Here is a 15,675-nt window from a genome sequence, read left to right as displayed (position 1 = left end):
AAAAGATTTTAATTCGTTTGAAAAAAAAAACACTTAGTTTTTCTACCATTTTTTGGCTGTGCCTACTTCTTTCTGTCTGACAGTATAGGTTTAGGCAATCTTATTCTATTGCAGATATTGTAACTATCATCTCTGAACGCATAGACAATGCACTGGATGACTCCAGGGAAGTTAGAGCTGCAGCCCTTGATATATCCAAAGCCTTTGACAAGACCTAGAATGAACTGCTTCTCAGAAAAATTAAATCGTAAAACAAAATGCTGTTTCTAACAGTATTTTGTTTTATTTTTTATTTTTATGTCATTATCGAGACTTCAAAGATGTAGGAGTCAAATCTGGACGAATACTCAACATAATGAGATCTTTATTAGACAAGAGAAAATTCCAGGTTGTACTCGATGTGTGACAGAGCGCAGATGCACACTTGACAGTTGCACACAAAGAAAAAAACGAAACGGTTATAAAAAGAAGAATGTGTGCGTAGACCAGAGATCACGTTTGAGACATGGGTGAAGCCATGCATGGCTGGAGAATGAGGAATAAAGGTCTTTTCATAAAGCCTGAAACAATGAGTTGAAGTTCTTTCATTTTCCTTTCTTTTGTTTCTTGTGGTGGAGTCTACAACGTGTTGGGTCCTTACCTACTAATGACTACGTTATAACATTTGCTTCCATTTGTCAATGAAAATAGTGAAAGAACGGTTTGTAAATGTTAATGTGTTGTTAAACTGTACAAATAAGGAATTTGATTTCGCTAATTACGAAGCGTCAATGTTCGTGGGAAAATGTAAAACTTTAAAGAGTGTGAGAGGGAAAGAGGAGAGAAACAATTATGATCACAAGGACACGTAGGTGACATCACAGCTGAGACAATGAGGAATAAAAGTCTTACACCTGAAACAGCGAGTTGAAGTTCTTTCCTATTCTTTGTCTTTGTCTCCTTTGCGACAGTCTACAACGTGTTGGGTCTACAGGTTAATATACATGTGTAAAAGTTGTGTAATGTGACAGATGGCTGTATATGTAAACAACATTATATTATTGTGGATGTGCCCAAGTGTTCGATCCTTGGATCTTTATTATTCCCAATATTCATAAATGACCTCCCTGATAAAACTGAGTCTTAAACAAGTATATCTGCTGCTGATACAACATTTTATAATGAATCATGTCATCTACTGAATTGATGGAAATTTAAATTTCTTAAATAATAAAAAACAACTACTGGATGTTTTATGTCCTATTGTTTAGATTTAAATGGCCCTGGCTGCCCCTAGGAGGCGTTATAGGGGGTAAAATTACCCCCAAATCGTTCATCCATTCGCACTTTTCTCAATAACCACGCCTTGATTTTTTTTGAAATTTTGCACAAATATTAGTCATGGTGAAAGTAAATTTTTCACTCCTGGAAGGGGACACTGCATTCTCGGCTTGTTACAATTTGAATCAAAATTCATTGTATAATTTTGATTATAGAAAATGTCTGTTATACAAGGCCTAAGCTTAAGCGATTTCAAGAAGAAATTTACTTAATGGATGTCTCAATCAAGTTTAATGTCAACCTATACTTTTTGAATTTTCAAGTGAGAAATTTGGACCATTAAAATCATTTAAACTACTCTAAAAAATACTGAACTTTATGAAATTGTGACTTTTCTAAATTTGATGGTCTTTGATAACCAACGTGCAAAATTCCACCTTTGTGAAATAAAAAACAAAAACAAAAAAACATGGTGTTTTTTTTATGTCATCTATTCAATCGATGAATATTGAAGTTTCTTAAATAATAATTAAAAAAATACTGGACTTTTTGTTGTAAAATTTACTTTTTTTTTGCCATAACAAGTATGTATTTCCAAAAATGTTACTTTTATTTAGCATTTTTACTGGCAAGTGTGATGTCAAAAAGCATCGATGATAACATGTAGAATGGATGCTGAACTGATGATGATTTATGCACTTTTTTTTAGGGAATCTGATAGAGTCGTCTTCTTCTATTTCTCGAAGTTCGAACTACCAATCTTTGGTAAGTATTCTCTTTTTCATTTCCATTCTATGGATTACCATTTTCATCTTAAGTCATTTAAGGAATGGCAAATATTTGATACGACACGCCTGTCATGAGTGTGCATTGCAATTATGCAATCCAGTAAACATGCAACTTGTGTATGTTTACAATGTAAAAAAATTTGGAGATGCTTTTCTTTGGTCTTGAACCACGAATTTCTCCAAAGATCTCCACTATCACATAAAAATCACTTTGTTCCGAAATTGCTGAGCCTGTCTTTCGCAAATTTTACACAAAGGTAATTTATATGCCTGGCAGTGTTCTTAGATATGTTTTGTACAGAAATCCATCCAATAAGTATCGAAAATCGAAAAAATCTGATCTTAAAAATAACTTTGCTTATAGATAAAAAAATAAGAATTTTTACAAGGGAATATTTTACGCTACACTGGCCAAGGAAATAATAAAATCTTAGATCATTTCTTAAAAAAAAAAAAAAAATTATCGTCATCTAGAGATATAGCTTAGTGTTCGAGCATTCGACTACAGATCGAATGATCCCCTGTTCATTCTATTTACTATTATATAAGAGTCATTTTGTGTGTGTATGCGTAAGAGTTCATAGATTCCGAAACAGCTCAGCCTATCTTTTGCAAATTTTACACAAAGGTAATTTATATGTCTGGCAGTGTTCTTAGATATGTTTTGTACAGAAATTGATCCGATAAGTATGAAAAATCGAAAAAAAAAAATTCAATCCTAAAAATAGTTTTTTTCATATAGATAAAGGAATTTTTACAGGGGAATTTTTATATCTTACATCGGCAAGGGACATAATAAAATCTTAGCAAATTATTTCTTCTTAAAAAAACAAAACATCTGGAGATATATCGCAGTAATAGAGCATTTGACTACAGATCGAGCCTATGGGTACCTCGCCATTTTATTTAACTATTTTCTTATTAATGAGTTTGATTTATGATAAAAGAAAAGGTACCATTTAAAATCGCAGCAAATCATTTCTTCATTTGCATATTTTAAAAGTAAACATTAATCAGAAGTGAGTTTTCCAGGGCATTCAGCGATTATATTATCGATCTATCTTTACTATAATATAAAAGTCACTTTGGGTGTGTGGATGTGTGAGAGAGAGTTCGAGTTCCTAATAGGTTGACAAACGGCTGAGCTTATCTTTTGCAAATTTCACACACATGTGATTTATGTGTCTGGCAGTGTTCTTAGATATGGTTTGTACAGAAATTCATCCGATAAGTATCAAAAATCTAAAAAAATCCAATCTTAAAAATAGTCTTTCTTCTCTTATAGATGAAAAAAGATTTTTTACAGAGGAATATTTTACGTTACACCGGTGAAATGTAAAATATTTCCCCTGTAAAAATTCTTCTTTATCTATAATAGAAGCAAGACTATTTTTAAGATCTTCAAACCTAAATATCAGCTGACATGATATTGTAAACAAACACAGACGGAATTTGATGAATGACATTATCATTATTATTTTTTAATTAATTTTGTTTTTTTGCAAATTAGTCTACTGGGCAAATTATTCGTTGTAATATCATAATATGATATTCATTAGAGGATTGATTCTATAATAATACACACACAATCTGCATAAATTAGAATATCATGTTTAAGCTTATTGTGTGATCAGGCAATGCCAATGCCAGGCATCCAGCTAGTTCTATTTAAAAATAATTTTTTTTTTTTTTTTTTTTTTTTTGCCCAGAACTATTAAAGTTTTGTCAATTATATATATATATATTTTTTTTTTTTTTTTTGCCTGGAAGCTTTAATTCTTTCAATGATGTAATTTTTTTTTCTTTTCTTGTCTTGAGCCATAAATTTCTGATATAATTATTTCTTTTCTGTTGCAGGGCACTATATATCCATTCTCATCCTCACGTCATTCCATTCCGGATGTATTCATCAGAGAAATATCGGACATCATCAAGATAAAAGAGGTAGGACAAAATTAACCAATCATCATTTGGGTCAGATGAGAGGTCATGAGTCAGGTCATGTTAAATATCAAATGCTCCCACCCCTCTTTCAGTCTCACTTACTTAAAAAAACAAAAAAAAAAACTATGTACAAATAAGGAAATTGTATTATGGGATTCTGGTTTTTGATTGGTTATATTTTTTTAACTTAATGTCTGCACAATTCGCTTTTCTTCTGGTGGGAAATGATTATATGTAAACTTTAATCAAGATTGGATTTATTAAGGTTTTATTCATCACATCAAGACCCAAAAGCCACTCGATGAAAAAGATTAGTAATCAACCATCTCAGCAAAAATAACCTTCTTAGTGACACGCAGTATGGTTTCCGTTCTGCTAAATCTACAGCAGATGTGCTTACAGTTATATCTCATAGGATTAGCGGATCTCTTGACGGAGGCTACCTTTCTAGGGCAATTGCTCTTGACATATCAAAGGTCTTTGATAGAGTATGGCATAAAGGTTTACTTCACAAGATCTCCAGCTATGGTATAGCTGGAAATGTCTTCTCAATTATTAAATCATTTCTCTGATTGGTTCATAAGAGTAATGATTGATGGGCAGAAATCAGAAGCGCACAATATTAATGCTGGAGTCCCTCAGGTGTCCATCCTGGACCCAACTCTCTTCCTGATCTATATTAATGATCTTCCAAATCACATCCTTACATCATTCGTAGACATCTATGCTGATGACAATAATATCTATGGCAACACATCAAAGGCCGTAAACGACCATGTTCTCTCTGATTCTCTCTCCTTTGATCTTGAGCAAGTAGTACAATGGGGAAAGAGGTGGCTTGTTACTTTTAATGCATCTAAAACCAAGCTGTTGTTTTTACATCATCAACGCTCTGATCCCCATCTGGCATCAATTGAAATGAATGACTCTCGTCTTGGGGAGGCCTTATATTTTGACAAACTTCTGGGCTTGACCTCTACTCCTGATCTGAAATGGAACCCATGCATCCAATCCGTTGCCAAGGCCGCTGGAAAAATGGCGGGATCCTACATCGATCCAGTAGATATCTCACAGCTGATGCAATTCTCTATCTATATAAGAGCCAGGTACATCCAAGGATGGAGTACTGTTGCCACATCTGGGCAGGAGCTGCTAGAAAGGACTTATCCTGCCTTGATAGAGTTCAAAATAGACTTCATAGCCTTGTGGGAGATGTCCTTTTCTCTTCCCTGCAACCTCTTTCTCACAGAAGAGATGTTGCAAGTTTGTCTCTGCTTTATCGCTATTTTCATGGCAGGTGCTCGACTGAGCTCCATTCTATGGTCCTCCCTTGCCAAACTTTCACAAGAAACACCCGTCTAGCAGAAAACACTATCACTAATTTCCCCCACTCTTTATCTGTGCCTAAACCTAAACATAGATTCTATGAGCAAAGCTTCTTTCTTAGAACTGCACTCCTATGGAATTGTCTTCCGTTTTTCTGCTTTCCAACTGACTACAATATGGTTGTGTTCAAGTCTAACGTAAACAAGTTTTTGATGAGCCGTTCCATATAAATTAACAAATTTACCGAATCTCCATTACTAATTGTTACTATATTGTCCAATTTCTACTGTACACTCTTTAACCCTTATCCTCGAGTGGCCTCGTGGCCTTGATAAGTGGTGATGCCTATGTAAAAAAAAAAAAAAAAAAAAAAGAAGAATTTCAGATAGACGGTGAGACAACACCTTGATGATTGGTGATCATTGGGCACAATGATTATTTAAAAGGGCAGCTCAAAAAAAACTTAGGTGCTTGTTTAGTTTAATCAAGACATTAAGAAATGAAAATATTGGAAAAAAAATTATATTGTACATGCCCGTTATGGAATGAAGTTCTCATAAAAAAAAAATTTCACTTAATTGGATCAAGTAGTTTTTTTTTTTTTTTTTTTTTTTTTTTTTTTACAGAGGAAAATCAAATTTTAATGAGCTCGATTATATCCCAACCATCTTGCGTATTCCATGTACAAGGAAGGGAGTGCCTTTAGACAAAAAAGGGATTAGCAAAGAACTAAATGAAAAAAGGATTTAAAAGCACAGAAAAACCCTGTAAAATAAGTGAAAAAAGAATAGTTTTTTTTCTGCCAATGTTTCAAAATAATCTCATCAAATTTTAACAAACTTTAAGCGGTGATGGAGTTATCTCCCTTAGCTCCACTTCTTTGTCCCAAAAATAGGCAAGCTGGCGGAATATGATCGATCTCATTAAAATTTGATTTCCCACCGTACAAAAAAACAACAAACTACTTGATTAAATTAAGTGAAACTTTGTTATGAAAACTTAATTCCATAATAATTAATATTTTCATTTTTTAATGTCTTGATTAAACTAAACAAGTGCTCAAATTATTTACATTGGACTTGAAAATGACCATACTGTAGGCAGCTGGGAAGCAACCGTATGGTATTGTATTCAGCAAGAATTTATCATCAGAGAAATAGCCAGATTGGATTTCCTCATCAGAATCTGTTTTTGTTTATTTTAAATACTAAATAACTGTGACACTATTAACAGTGACCTTACATTAAGTTATCATGTGGCATTACTTTAAATACAAAAAACTTTATTACTTTAAATACAAAAAAACTTTAAATACAAAAAACATGTGGCATTACTTTAAATACAAAAAACTTTATTACTTTAAATACGAAAAACATGTGGCATTACTTTAAATACAAAAAAACTTTATTACTTTAAATACAAAAAACATGTGGCATTACTTTAAATACAAGAAACGTGGCATTACTTTAAATACAAAAAACTTTATTACTTTAAATACGAAAAACATGTGGCATTACTTTAAATACAAAAAAACTTTATTACTTTAAATACAAAAAACATGTGGCATTACTTTAAATACAAAAACATGTGGCATTACTTTAAATACAAAAAACATGTGGCATTACTTTAAATACAAAAACATGTGGCATTACTTTAAATACAAAAAAACTTTATTACTTTAAATACAAAAAACATGTGGCATTACTTTAAATACAAAAACATGTGGCATTACTTTAAATACAAAAAACTTTATTACTTTAAATACAAAAAACATGTGGCATTACTTTAAATACAAAAAAACTTTATTACTTTAAGTACAAAAAACATGTGGCATTACTTTAAATACAAGAAACATGTGGAATTACTTTAAATACAGAAAACATGTGGCATTATTTTAAATACCAGGCGAATAGATTTGCCTGATATGTAATGATATCAAAGACTTTTCCTGTTAATTTATTTGAAACTACCATATTTCACTTGTGTTTGTCTTTCTGTGAACATGCATAGTGCAGTATGTTTTGCTAGTGTATCTGGCCAGAGTCAGACCACCCAAAAGATATTCTCTTTGTTTGAAAAAGTAAGTGTTTCATTTAACGGAAAAGTCACACTGGAATCTGCTTGGTAAGAGAAACAATTTTGAACTGCGATATTTCCCTTGTGAAAGGCAAGGTACATATATATGTATGTATATATATATATATATATATATATATATATATAGTAATTTATTAATAAATAATTTATAAAATATATATGGCGATTAAGCTACACTGAATATTCCACGTTTCATCCACTCTAAGACTTTTCAGGGTCCTAGAGTGGATGAAACTAGCTCTACCTACGTATTGAGCAATTTTGAAGTAAATACTTAAAGTTTATGCATAAATCTATACTTTCGTATATTAATTCTATGTGAGTAAATTAAGTAGTTATATATATATATATATATATATATATATATATATATATATACACACTCACCCACCAACCACACAAAGCATTCATACACACACACACACACACACACACACACACACACACACACACACACACACACACATATATATATATATATTTCTTATGAATTTGTATGTTTCTATGTGTTTTTATCTTTATAAATGACAAATATTACATTATATCGTATACATATACCCATTGTGAAACTCTCTCAGACAAAACTTGATATGGCTTATTTGGATATATTTTTCAAATAAATTATATATTATATAATATAGATTTATAATTTGTATTAATGAATACTATTCTACACATAATAATTTTATCTATAGTAATTTTATTATAATTATTAAAACAATTAAAGAGATTTGAATTAAAAAATATAGTGCTTTAAAAACATTTTTAGCATTTAATTTTCAAGGGAGATAATTACATAAAAACTCCCAGCGTCAAATGGCATTAATGTTGTGAAGACGAGTTACTATACTTTGATTTTAGCCAGAATGCCAAGGAGCAATGAAAATATTTTTTGTGATTAAGCATTTTTAAATGAATTGCAAAAGGCCATATAACATATGCAAACAGTCAACGTATAGGTTTTAAATAAAAAAAATTCTTTTAATTTATTCATGCCAATAATATTGTAGGGTCTGCAGTCACGCTTGACATTTATAAAAAGAAATATGTTTTACTTTTAATTTATTCATACCACTAATTCTATATTCTATTTCTCAGGAGTTTGTATGTGGCTGTGTATGTTTACAAAGTAAAAACTACTCAAAGTCTTAAATATATATATATACATACATACACACACTGTCTGTCCGTCCGTCCCTCCATTAGGTGCAATGAATTAAGTATTGTGGTATCTGTTATATATAATCTATACTCCTATAAATTTTTTTTTTTTTTTTTGTGTATTGATATTCATATTATATATAATATATATATCGTATATATATTTGTTTAAAAAAAATTTGCCTACCAAACTCCTAGAACTTTTGGTCTACAGACATGAAACTTAATATATAGAGACCCATGCAAAACTTGGGGAAAATCTATGCAAATTTCGTTCTGATAATGTAGAAGCACTTTTTTTTTTCTATAACTGTGACGTTTCCTTCTTTTTCAAATTAGATTGCATTTTATAATCTCAGGCTCAGAAGATCTTGCTGTTCTGTGCGATGAATATCATTGGAACGGTCGTGCTATCATACTGGTGTCATACAACTGGCAGCATTGGTAAGAAACATTTTTTCTTTTGTGTTGTGAATCAGTTTAATTGGATTTCAGTCAATCACCTGACGGATAAGAAAGGGAATGAAAAGGTGAAAATTCCATTCTGTTTGCATTATTCAAACAAGTATTTTGAAATAAAATGGAAGAAAATAGAACAATTTATTTAACAATTTATTTAACAATCTTTTACCAAAGTATGTTATTTTCATCACATGAAAATAAAATGTCTTTGCATGAAAAAATGTAAAAAGTGTGTGAAGTAAAAAGTGTGATGTAAGAATGTAAAAAAACATGTAATGTAAAAAGTGTGTGATGTAAGAATGTAAAAAAACATGTAATGTAAAAAGTGTGTGATGTAAGAATGTAAAAAACATGTAATGTAAAAAGTATGTGATGTAAAAATGTAAAAAATCATGTAATTTAAAAAGTGTGTGATGTAAGAATGTAAAAAAAACATGTAATGTAAAAAATGTGAAGTAAGAATGTAAAAAAAACATGTAATGTAAAAAATGTGAAGTAAGAATGTAAATAAACATGTAATGTAAAAACTGTGATGTAAGAATGTAAAAAACCATGTAATCTAAAAAGTGTGATGTAAGAATGTAAAAACGTGATGTAAGAATGTAAAAAACCATGTAATGTAAAAAGTGTGTGATGTAAGAATGTAAAAAACCATGTAATGTAAAAAGTGTGTGATGTAAAAATGTAAAAAATCATGTAATGTAAAAAGTGTGTGATGTAAAAATGTAAAAAACCATGTAATGTAAAAAGTGTGTGATGTAAGAATGTAAAAAACCATGTAATGTAAAAAGTGTGTGATGTAAAAATGTAAAAAATCATGTAATTTAAAAAGTGTGATGTAAGAATGTAAAAAAAAACGTGTGATGTAAGAATATAAAAAAACATGTAATGTAAAAAGTGTGTGATGTAAGAATGTAAAAAACCATGTAATGTAAAAAGTGTGTGATGTAAGAATGTAAAAAATCATGTAATGTAAAAAGTATGTGATGTAAGAATGTAAAAAACCATGTAATGTAAAAAGTGTGTGATGTAAGAATGTAAAAAACATGTAATGTAAAAGGTGTGTGATGTAAGAATGTAAAAAAAACGTGTGATGTAAGAATATAAAAAAAAAATGTAATGTAAAAAGTGTGTGATGTAAGAATGTAAAAAATGTAATGTAAAAAGTGTGTGATGTAAGAATGTAAAAAATCATGTAATGTAAAAAGTATGTGATGTAAGAATGTAAAAAACCATGTAATGTAAAAAGTGTGTGATGTAAGAATGTAAAAAATGTAATGTAAAAAGTATGTGATGTAAGAATGTAAAAAATCATGTAAAAAGTGTGTGATGTAAGAATGTAAAAAACCATGTAATGTAAAAAAACGTGTGATGTAAGTATGTAAAAAAAGTGTGTGATGTAAGAATGTAAAAAAATGTAATGTAAAAAGTATGTGATGTAAGAATGTAAAAAATCATGTAATGTAAAAAGTGTGTGATGTAAGAATGTAAAAAACCATGTAATGTAAAAAAACGTGTGATGTAAGAATGTAAAAAACCATGTAATGTAAAAAGTGTGTGATGTAAGAATGTAAAAAAACATGTAATGTAAAAGGTGCACCAACCTATCTCTTGCTTCCATTATTTTGTCCTTTACTGGTCACATTCCATGAGCAATACTTCTGACGAAGAGGGAAGAATTGCTGTTTTCTAATTCAGAATTTATGCATCAAATATTTATTTATCTGCAGACTTTTTTCCTCCTCTTTTAGTTGTTGCTTCACAACGTTTCGGCCTTTGTCAGATGGAAACCCACGATGGGATAGGAATGTCGAGTCTCTTAACTGTATCCTAAGTAATTACTGCCTTCCATAGTTGTTGTAGTAATTACTGATTTCCATAGTTGTTGTAGTAATTATTGCCTTTCATAGTTGTTGTAGTAGTTACTGCCTTCCATAGTTGTTGTAGTAGTTACTGCCTTCCATAGTTGTTGTAGTAGTTACTGCCTTCCATAGTTGTTGTAGTAATTACTGATTTCCATAGTTATTGTAGTAATTACTGATTTCCATAGTTGTTGTAGTAATTACTGCCTTCCATAGTTGTTGTAGTAATTACTGCCTTCCATAGTTGTTGTAGTAATTACTGCCTTCCATAGTTGTTGTAGTAGTTAATGCATTCCATAGTTGTTGGAGTAATTACTGATTTCCATAGTTGTTGTAGTAATTACTGCCTTCCATAGTTGTTGTAGTAATTACTGCCTTCCATAGTTGTTGTAGTAATTACTGCCTTCCATAGTTGTTGCAGTAATTACTGATTCCCATAGTTGTTGTAGTAATTACTGCCATCCATAGTTGTTGCAGTAATTACTGATTTCCATAGTTGTTGTAGTAATTACTGCCTTCCATAATTGTTGCAGTAATTACTGATTCCCATAGTTGTTGTAGTAATTACTGCCATCCATAGTTGTTGCAGTAATTACTGATTCCCATAGTTGTTGTAGTAATTACTGCCATCCATAGTTGTTGTAGTAATTACTGCCTTCCATAATTGTTGCAGTAATTACTAAGGGTACAGTTAAGACTCAGTATTCCTATCCCGTTGCGATTTACCACCTTACGAAGATAAGATAAAATAGAAACTCTTCGATATACTTAAATACCAGTCAAAAATAAGTGTCCTCGCCAAAAAATTAGGAAAAATTAATTGAAAACAAAAACAAAAATCAATTTTCATATTTTGCTGATCATTATTACTTGGTTAAATGACAGACGGACTTATCTCCCCCTGTTTTACAGATGTTTCTTCTCGCATCATTGGCAGATCAACAAAATATGAAAACTGCTTTTTATTTTCAATTAGCAGGCCACCTGGCATTGCCTTTCGTAAAATATGTATGTTGTGTAGCGGTGTACGTATATTGGGGATGGATAATGACGTTTATAATAGAGGATGATGACGACGATGATGATTATAATAGATATAAAGAGAGACACAGTTCTTTTAACATGAGGGAGATTCATTATTTTCTTGTTTCCCTTTCTGGTCGCTTCCAAAAGGGTTTCAGCTAACTCAATTCTCCTCTCTCCCAACTCTTCTAACTGTCTCCCAGCTGTGTCTCTCCACTCTCTGACTGAACTAGCTTTTGAATATATTGTAAATTATCTTTCTTTGTGACGTCAAAACGTGCTTCAGCCACGTGAATGTGTGAGTCATCTGATATCAAGTTGCAAGGTTCTTTTACGTGACGACTACTACACAGCGAGACATGATGGAGTATGTAAGTACCTTCACTGGACCATCTGAAAAAAATTAAACATCCAATGTAGCAGCAAGTCCTGGCAACATCAACCTAAAAGAACAGTTGAAAATGACTTATATACCATACATTACGACCATGTAAACCCTACAGCCACCTACCTTGAAAATGCTGCCGTGAAACCTGATGTAATATGGAATAAGTCAAAAAGAATTGCAACCTTGGTTGAAGTGAGTGTCCATAATGATGGAGGTCTGAACAGATCTGAAAGGGAGAAACCGACCAAATATCAAGGTCTCATGTATGATATGAAAATAAACTGGAATCTTAGAAATATAGGGGGCTAAATGTGGAACAAATAATGGACATAGTCATTTCTTTTTTTATTTTTTTGCATGGTGCAAAACTCAAACTGACATATGTTAAGGCCTAAAACTGCAATCTTTCTTCATTTTTACCAGGATTTGACGTCCCCTGGGGACTTTTGTGGCTAAATTGGGTGGGGGCAAAAGCTGAACTTAGTCATTTTGTTATGCCTTCTTCACTGTGCACTCACGGGGGACCCTGCATGCTTCACTTGGTCTTTTTTAATCTGAACATGTGATTCTTACAATATGAGAAGTTTTTTGTTATCATGTTTATGTCTGATATACGTATGTTTGCGTAGAAATATATGAACAAAAAAGAAAACAATGGATTCTACTTATTTACGAATTATAAGAAAAACTAATAAACAGATTAAAAACACTGGACCATCTGAAAAAAATTAAACATCCAGTGTAGCAGCAAGTCCTGGCAACATCAACCTAAAAGAACAGTTGAAAATGACTTATATACCATACATTACGACAATATAATCCCTACAGCCACCTACCTTGAAAATGCTGCTGTCAAACCTGACATAGTTATATGGAATAAGTCAGAAAGAGTGGCAACCTTAGTTGAAGTGAGTGCCCGTAATGATGGAGGTTTGAACAGAGCTGAAAGAGAGAAACAGACTAAATATCAAGGTCTCATGTATGATATGAAAAGAAACTGGAATCTTAGGGAGATATTAATCATACCAGTTATGCCACAGGGCTTATGAAGAAGAACCTGAAGTCATATCTAACTAATATTCCTGGTGAACCAAGTGCAAAAGAGATCCAAACAATTGCACTTAAGAGAACAATGAGGATACTAAAAAGAGCTCTCGGTTGGTTTCAATAAAAAGCAGGGCAATGTTGGCAGTTGGTTTGGCTGCCCCATACTCAGTATTACAATCTTCAAAGGAAGAAAATGCTCAACATGTTTTTGGCAAAACAAAGATATTCCTTAATTTACATTGTCCGATATCTGACCAAACTAGTTGTATTGCTATTTCTAACGTAATGGACAATTGCTCTACATTCCTAAAATCGTATCTAAATAGCAATATGTATTCACTTTTAACTTTTGAATACAGAGTTCAATTCTAGCCTTTTTCTTTAATAAATATTATTTTCAAACTTATTTACATCGTTCCTCTAATTACTGGGATCTGTCCTCTTCCATATATGACATGTGTAAAATATGCCATAAATAATATATTATCTAATAAGAAACCATAAAAAATGAATAATTAATAAATACTCATTTTTCAAAGGAATATGCAAATTAGTTAACCTTCATGTCGTCGCTCACATATCCATGACTGAGTATATTAAGATGTTCATTTTAATAATTTTTAAATAGAAAAAGTAGGCTTTTAATATCAATGTCAGAGTGAGAAAAAATCAACTTTATAGTTAAATAGATTAAAATTTTAGTTAATAATTTTTCCTATTTGTTTTAGTGAGGATACTTATTTTTGCCTGATAAATAATAATATCGAAGAGGTTTTATTTGGAATGTGATTTTCATATGCATTCCATACTGTATAAGCACCCATATTTTCTTGTTTTTCTCCTCTTCCTCTTGCTTCACCTTCCTTTTCCGTCTTATGACAGTTCTCTCTGAAAACTGAAAATGTCAATTGTGCTGTTAATGTTATGACTTCAAATGATTCATGATAGAGGGTAAGGGAGTTAGATGACTTATTTTCCACCAAAGAAGTCACAAGTTCATAAATGATCAGTTAATTAGTTTAAGAGTGAATCTTATACATACAAATATATAAATATATACACATAAATAAAATTCATAATGATCAGTTAATTAGTTTAGGAAGTTGTCATTTCTTGATTTGTGAGAAGAAAAATGTGATTTCCAAAACTGATTTACTTTGAAAATCATTGTCTTTTCAGCTCTCACTGCATACACCTACCTGACGATCTTTGACATTTTCAGGTAAGAAATTTTCTTTCCTCTTGAAACCTATGCCATCATTTCTATTATTTCTAATATATAAAGTAAAGTCGGTCTTATGTTTCTGAAGTTTTGAGATGATGGTTTGGATGATTTGGACTACCTTTTTGTAACTTTTTGACCATTGTACCATCCGTCCTTCTTCATGTGCATTTATTACCAATCAAAACTTTCGTAGTGCAACAGATAAAAGTGCTATGTAATAATTAATGACATAGTCCCCGATGTTGAGATCTAATCTTCAGTACGGGCAGTACTAAGAATACTATTATGAATTAAGGACTTCTACCCGGCAATGGCGACCAGAATGAGAACAATCTGTTGTATATTGGTTTTATTAGAGCAGATGATATATTAAAACATGTCATGTGTTATCTAGTGGATGTAAGATATTGTTCTTTTAACAGACAGATAATAAACGTATAAATCGTATGTATGTTGTTTAGCTATGAGGACATGATATTGACGTGTAAACCGAGTCATGTTGTATCAGACTTATCACACGGGATATTTTTACAGTTCATATATAAGAAGAATAATATATGCTTCATACCTTTTGTTCTTGAAGAGTTCTTCTGTATCTTCCCGCTGCTCCGTGATGAACCATGAAGCGATCACCATTCAATTGAGACATCTGTTCTTATTTGTGAAACCATTAAAACAACTCTTTATATTTTTATAATATAAATTCATTACAGTTGTCTCAAATGGTTTTCACAGGATCTGCAGTTAGTCTACATTTTCTGTTCATACAGCCCGCTCCTAGCTGTCTGTCCACCCCTGTCTAGACGTCTGTCCGCTCTGGTGGTCAATCCTCAACTCTCTGAATCTCTCCCAAACTAACTACATCACGTGTTCTCTTACGTCACCTAATTACGTGTCTCAGACCAACCTAATCAACAGCTAGTTATTTGTTTATTCAAAACCCCAAAATAATGTTTACATATATTTTCTATTTTCACATTCCTTTTGCGATTCACACGTCAATCATTTCTTCTGCAATTTAATTGTTTATTCTTCTAATCATAATAACTGATCCAGCGACCATCCATCGTTCAAATCAATTAATAAGAATAC

General features: G+C 31.5%; 1 protein-coding gene across 1 annotated transcript in view; it reads left to right on the top strand.

Annotated features, from left to right (window-relative positions):
- Positions 1-15,675, top strand: part of LOC145240043 (zinc transporter 6-like) — an 88,577-nt gene that overhangs the window by 9,301 nt on the left and 63,601 nt on the right. The window contains exons 2-5 of the mRNA XM_080103631.1: positions 1,970-2,025; positions 3,906-3,992; positions 8,936-9,020; positions 14,538-14,580. Of these exons, the coding sequence (XP_079959757.1) occupies positions 1,970-2,025; positions 3,906-3,992; positions 8,936-9,020; positions 14,538-14,580 (271 nt within the window). The remainder of the gene's footprint in view (positions 1-1,969; positions 2,026-3,905; positions 3,993-8,935; positions 9,021-14,537; positions 14,581-15,675) is intronic.

Source organism: Euprymna scolopes, chromosome 19 (assembly GCF_053919585.1).
Source record: "Euprymna scolopes isolate OS-2025 chromosome 19, ASM5391958v1, whole genome shotgun sequence".
Taxonomy (NCBI): Eukaryota; Metazoa; Mollusca; class Cephalopoda; order Sepiida; family Sepiolidae; genus Euprymna; species Euprymna scolopes.
This window is presented reverse-complemented; position numbering and strand designations above follow the sequence as displayed.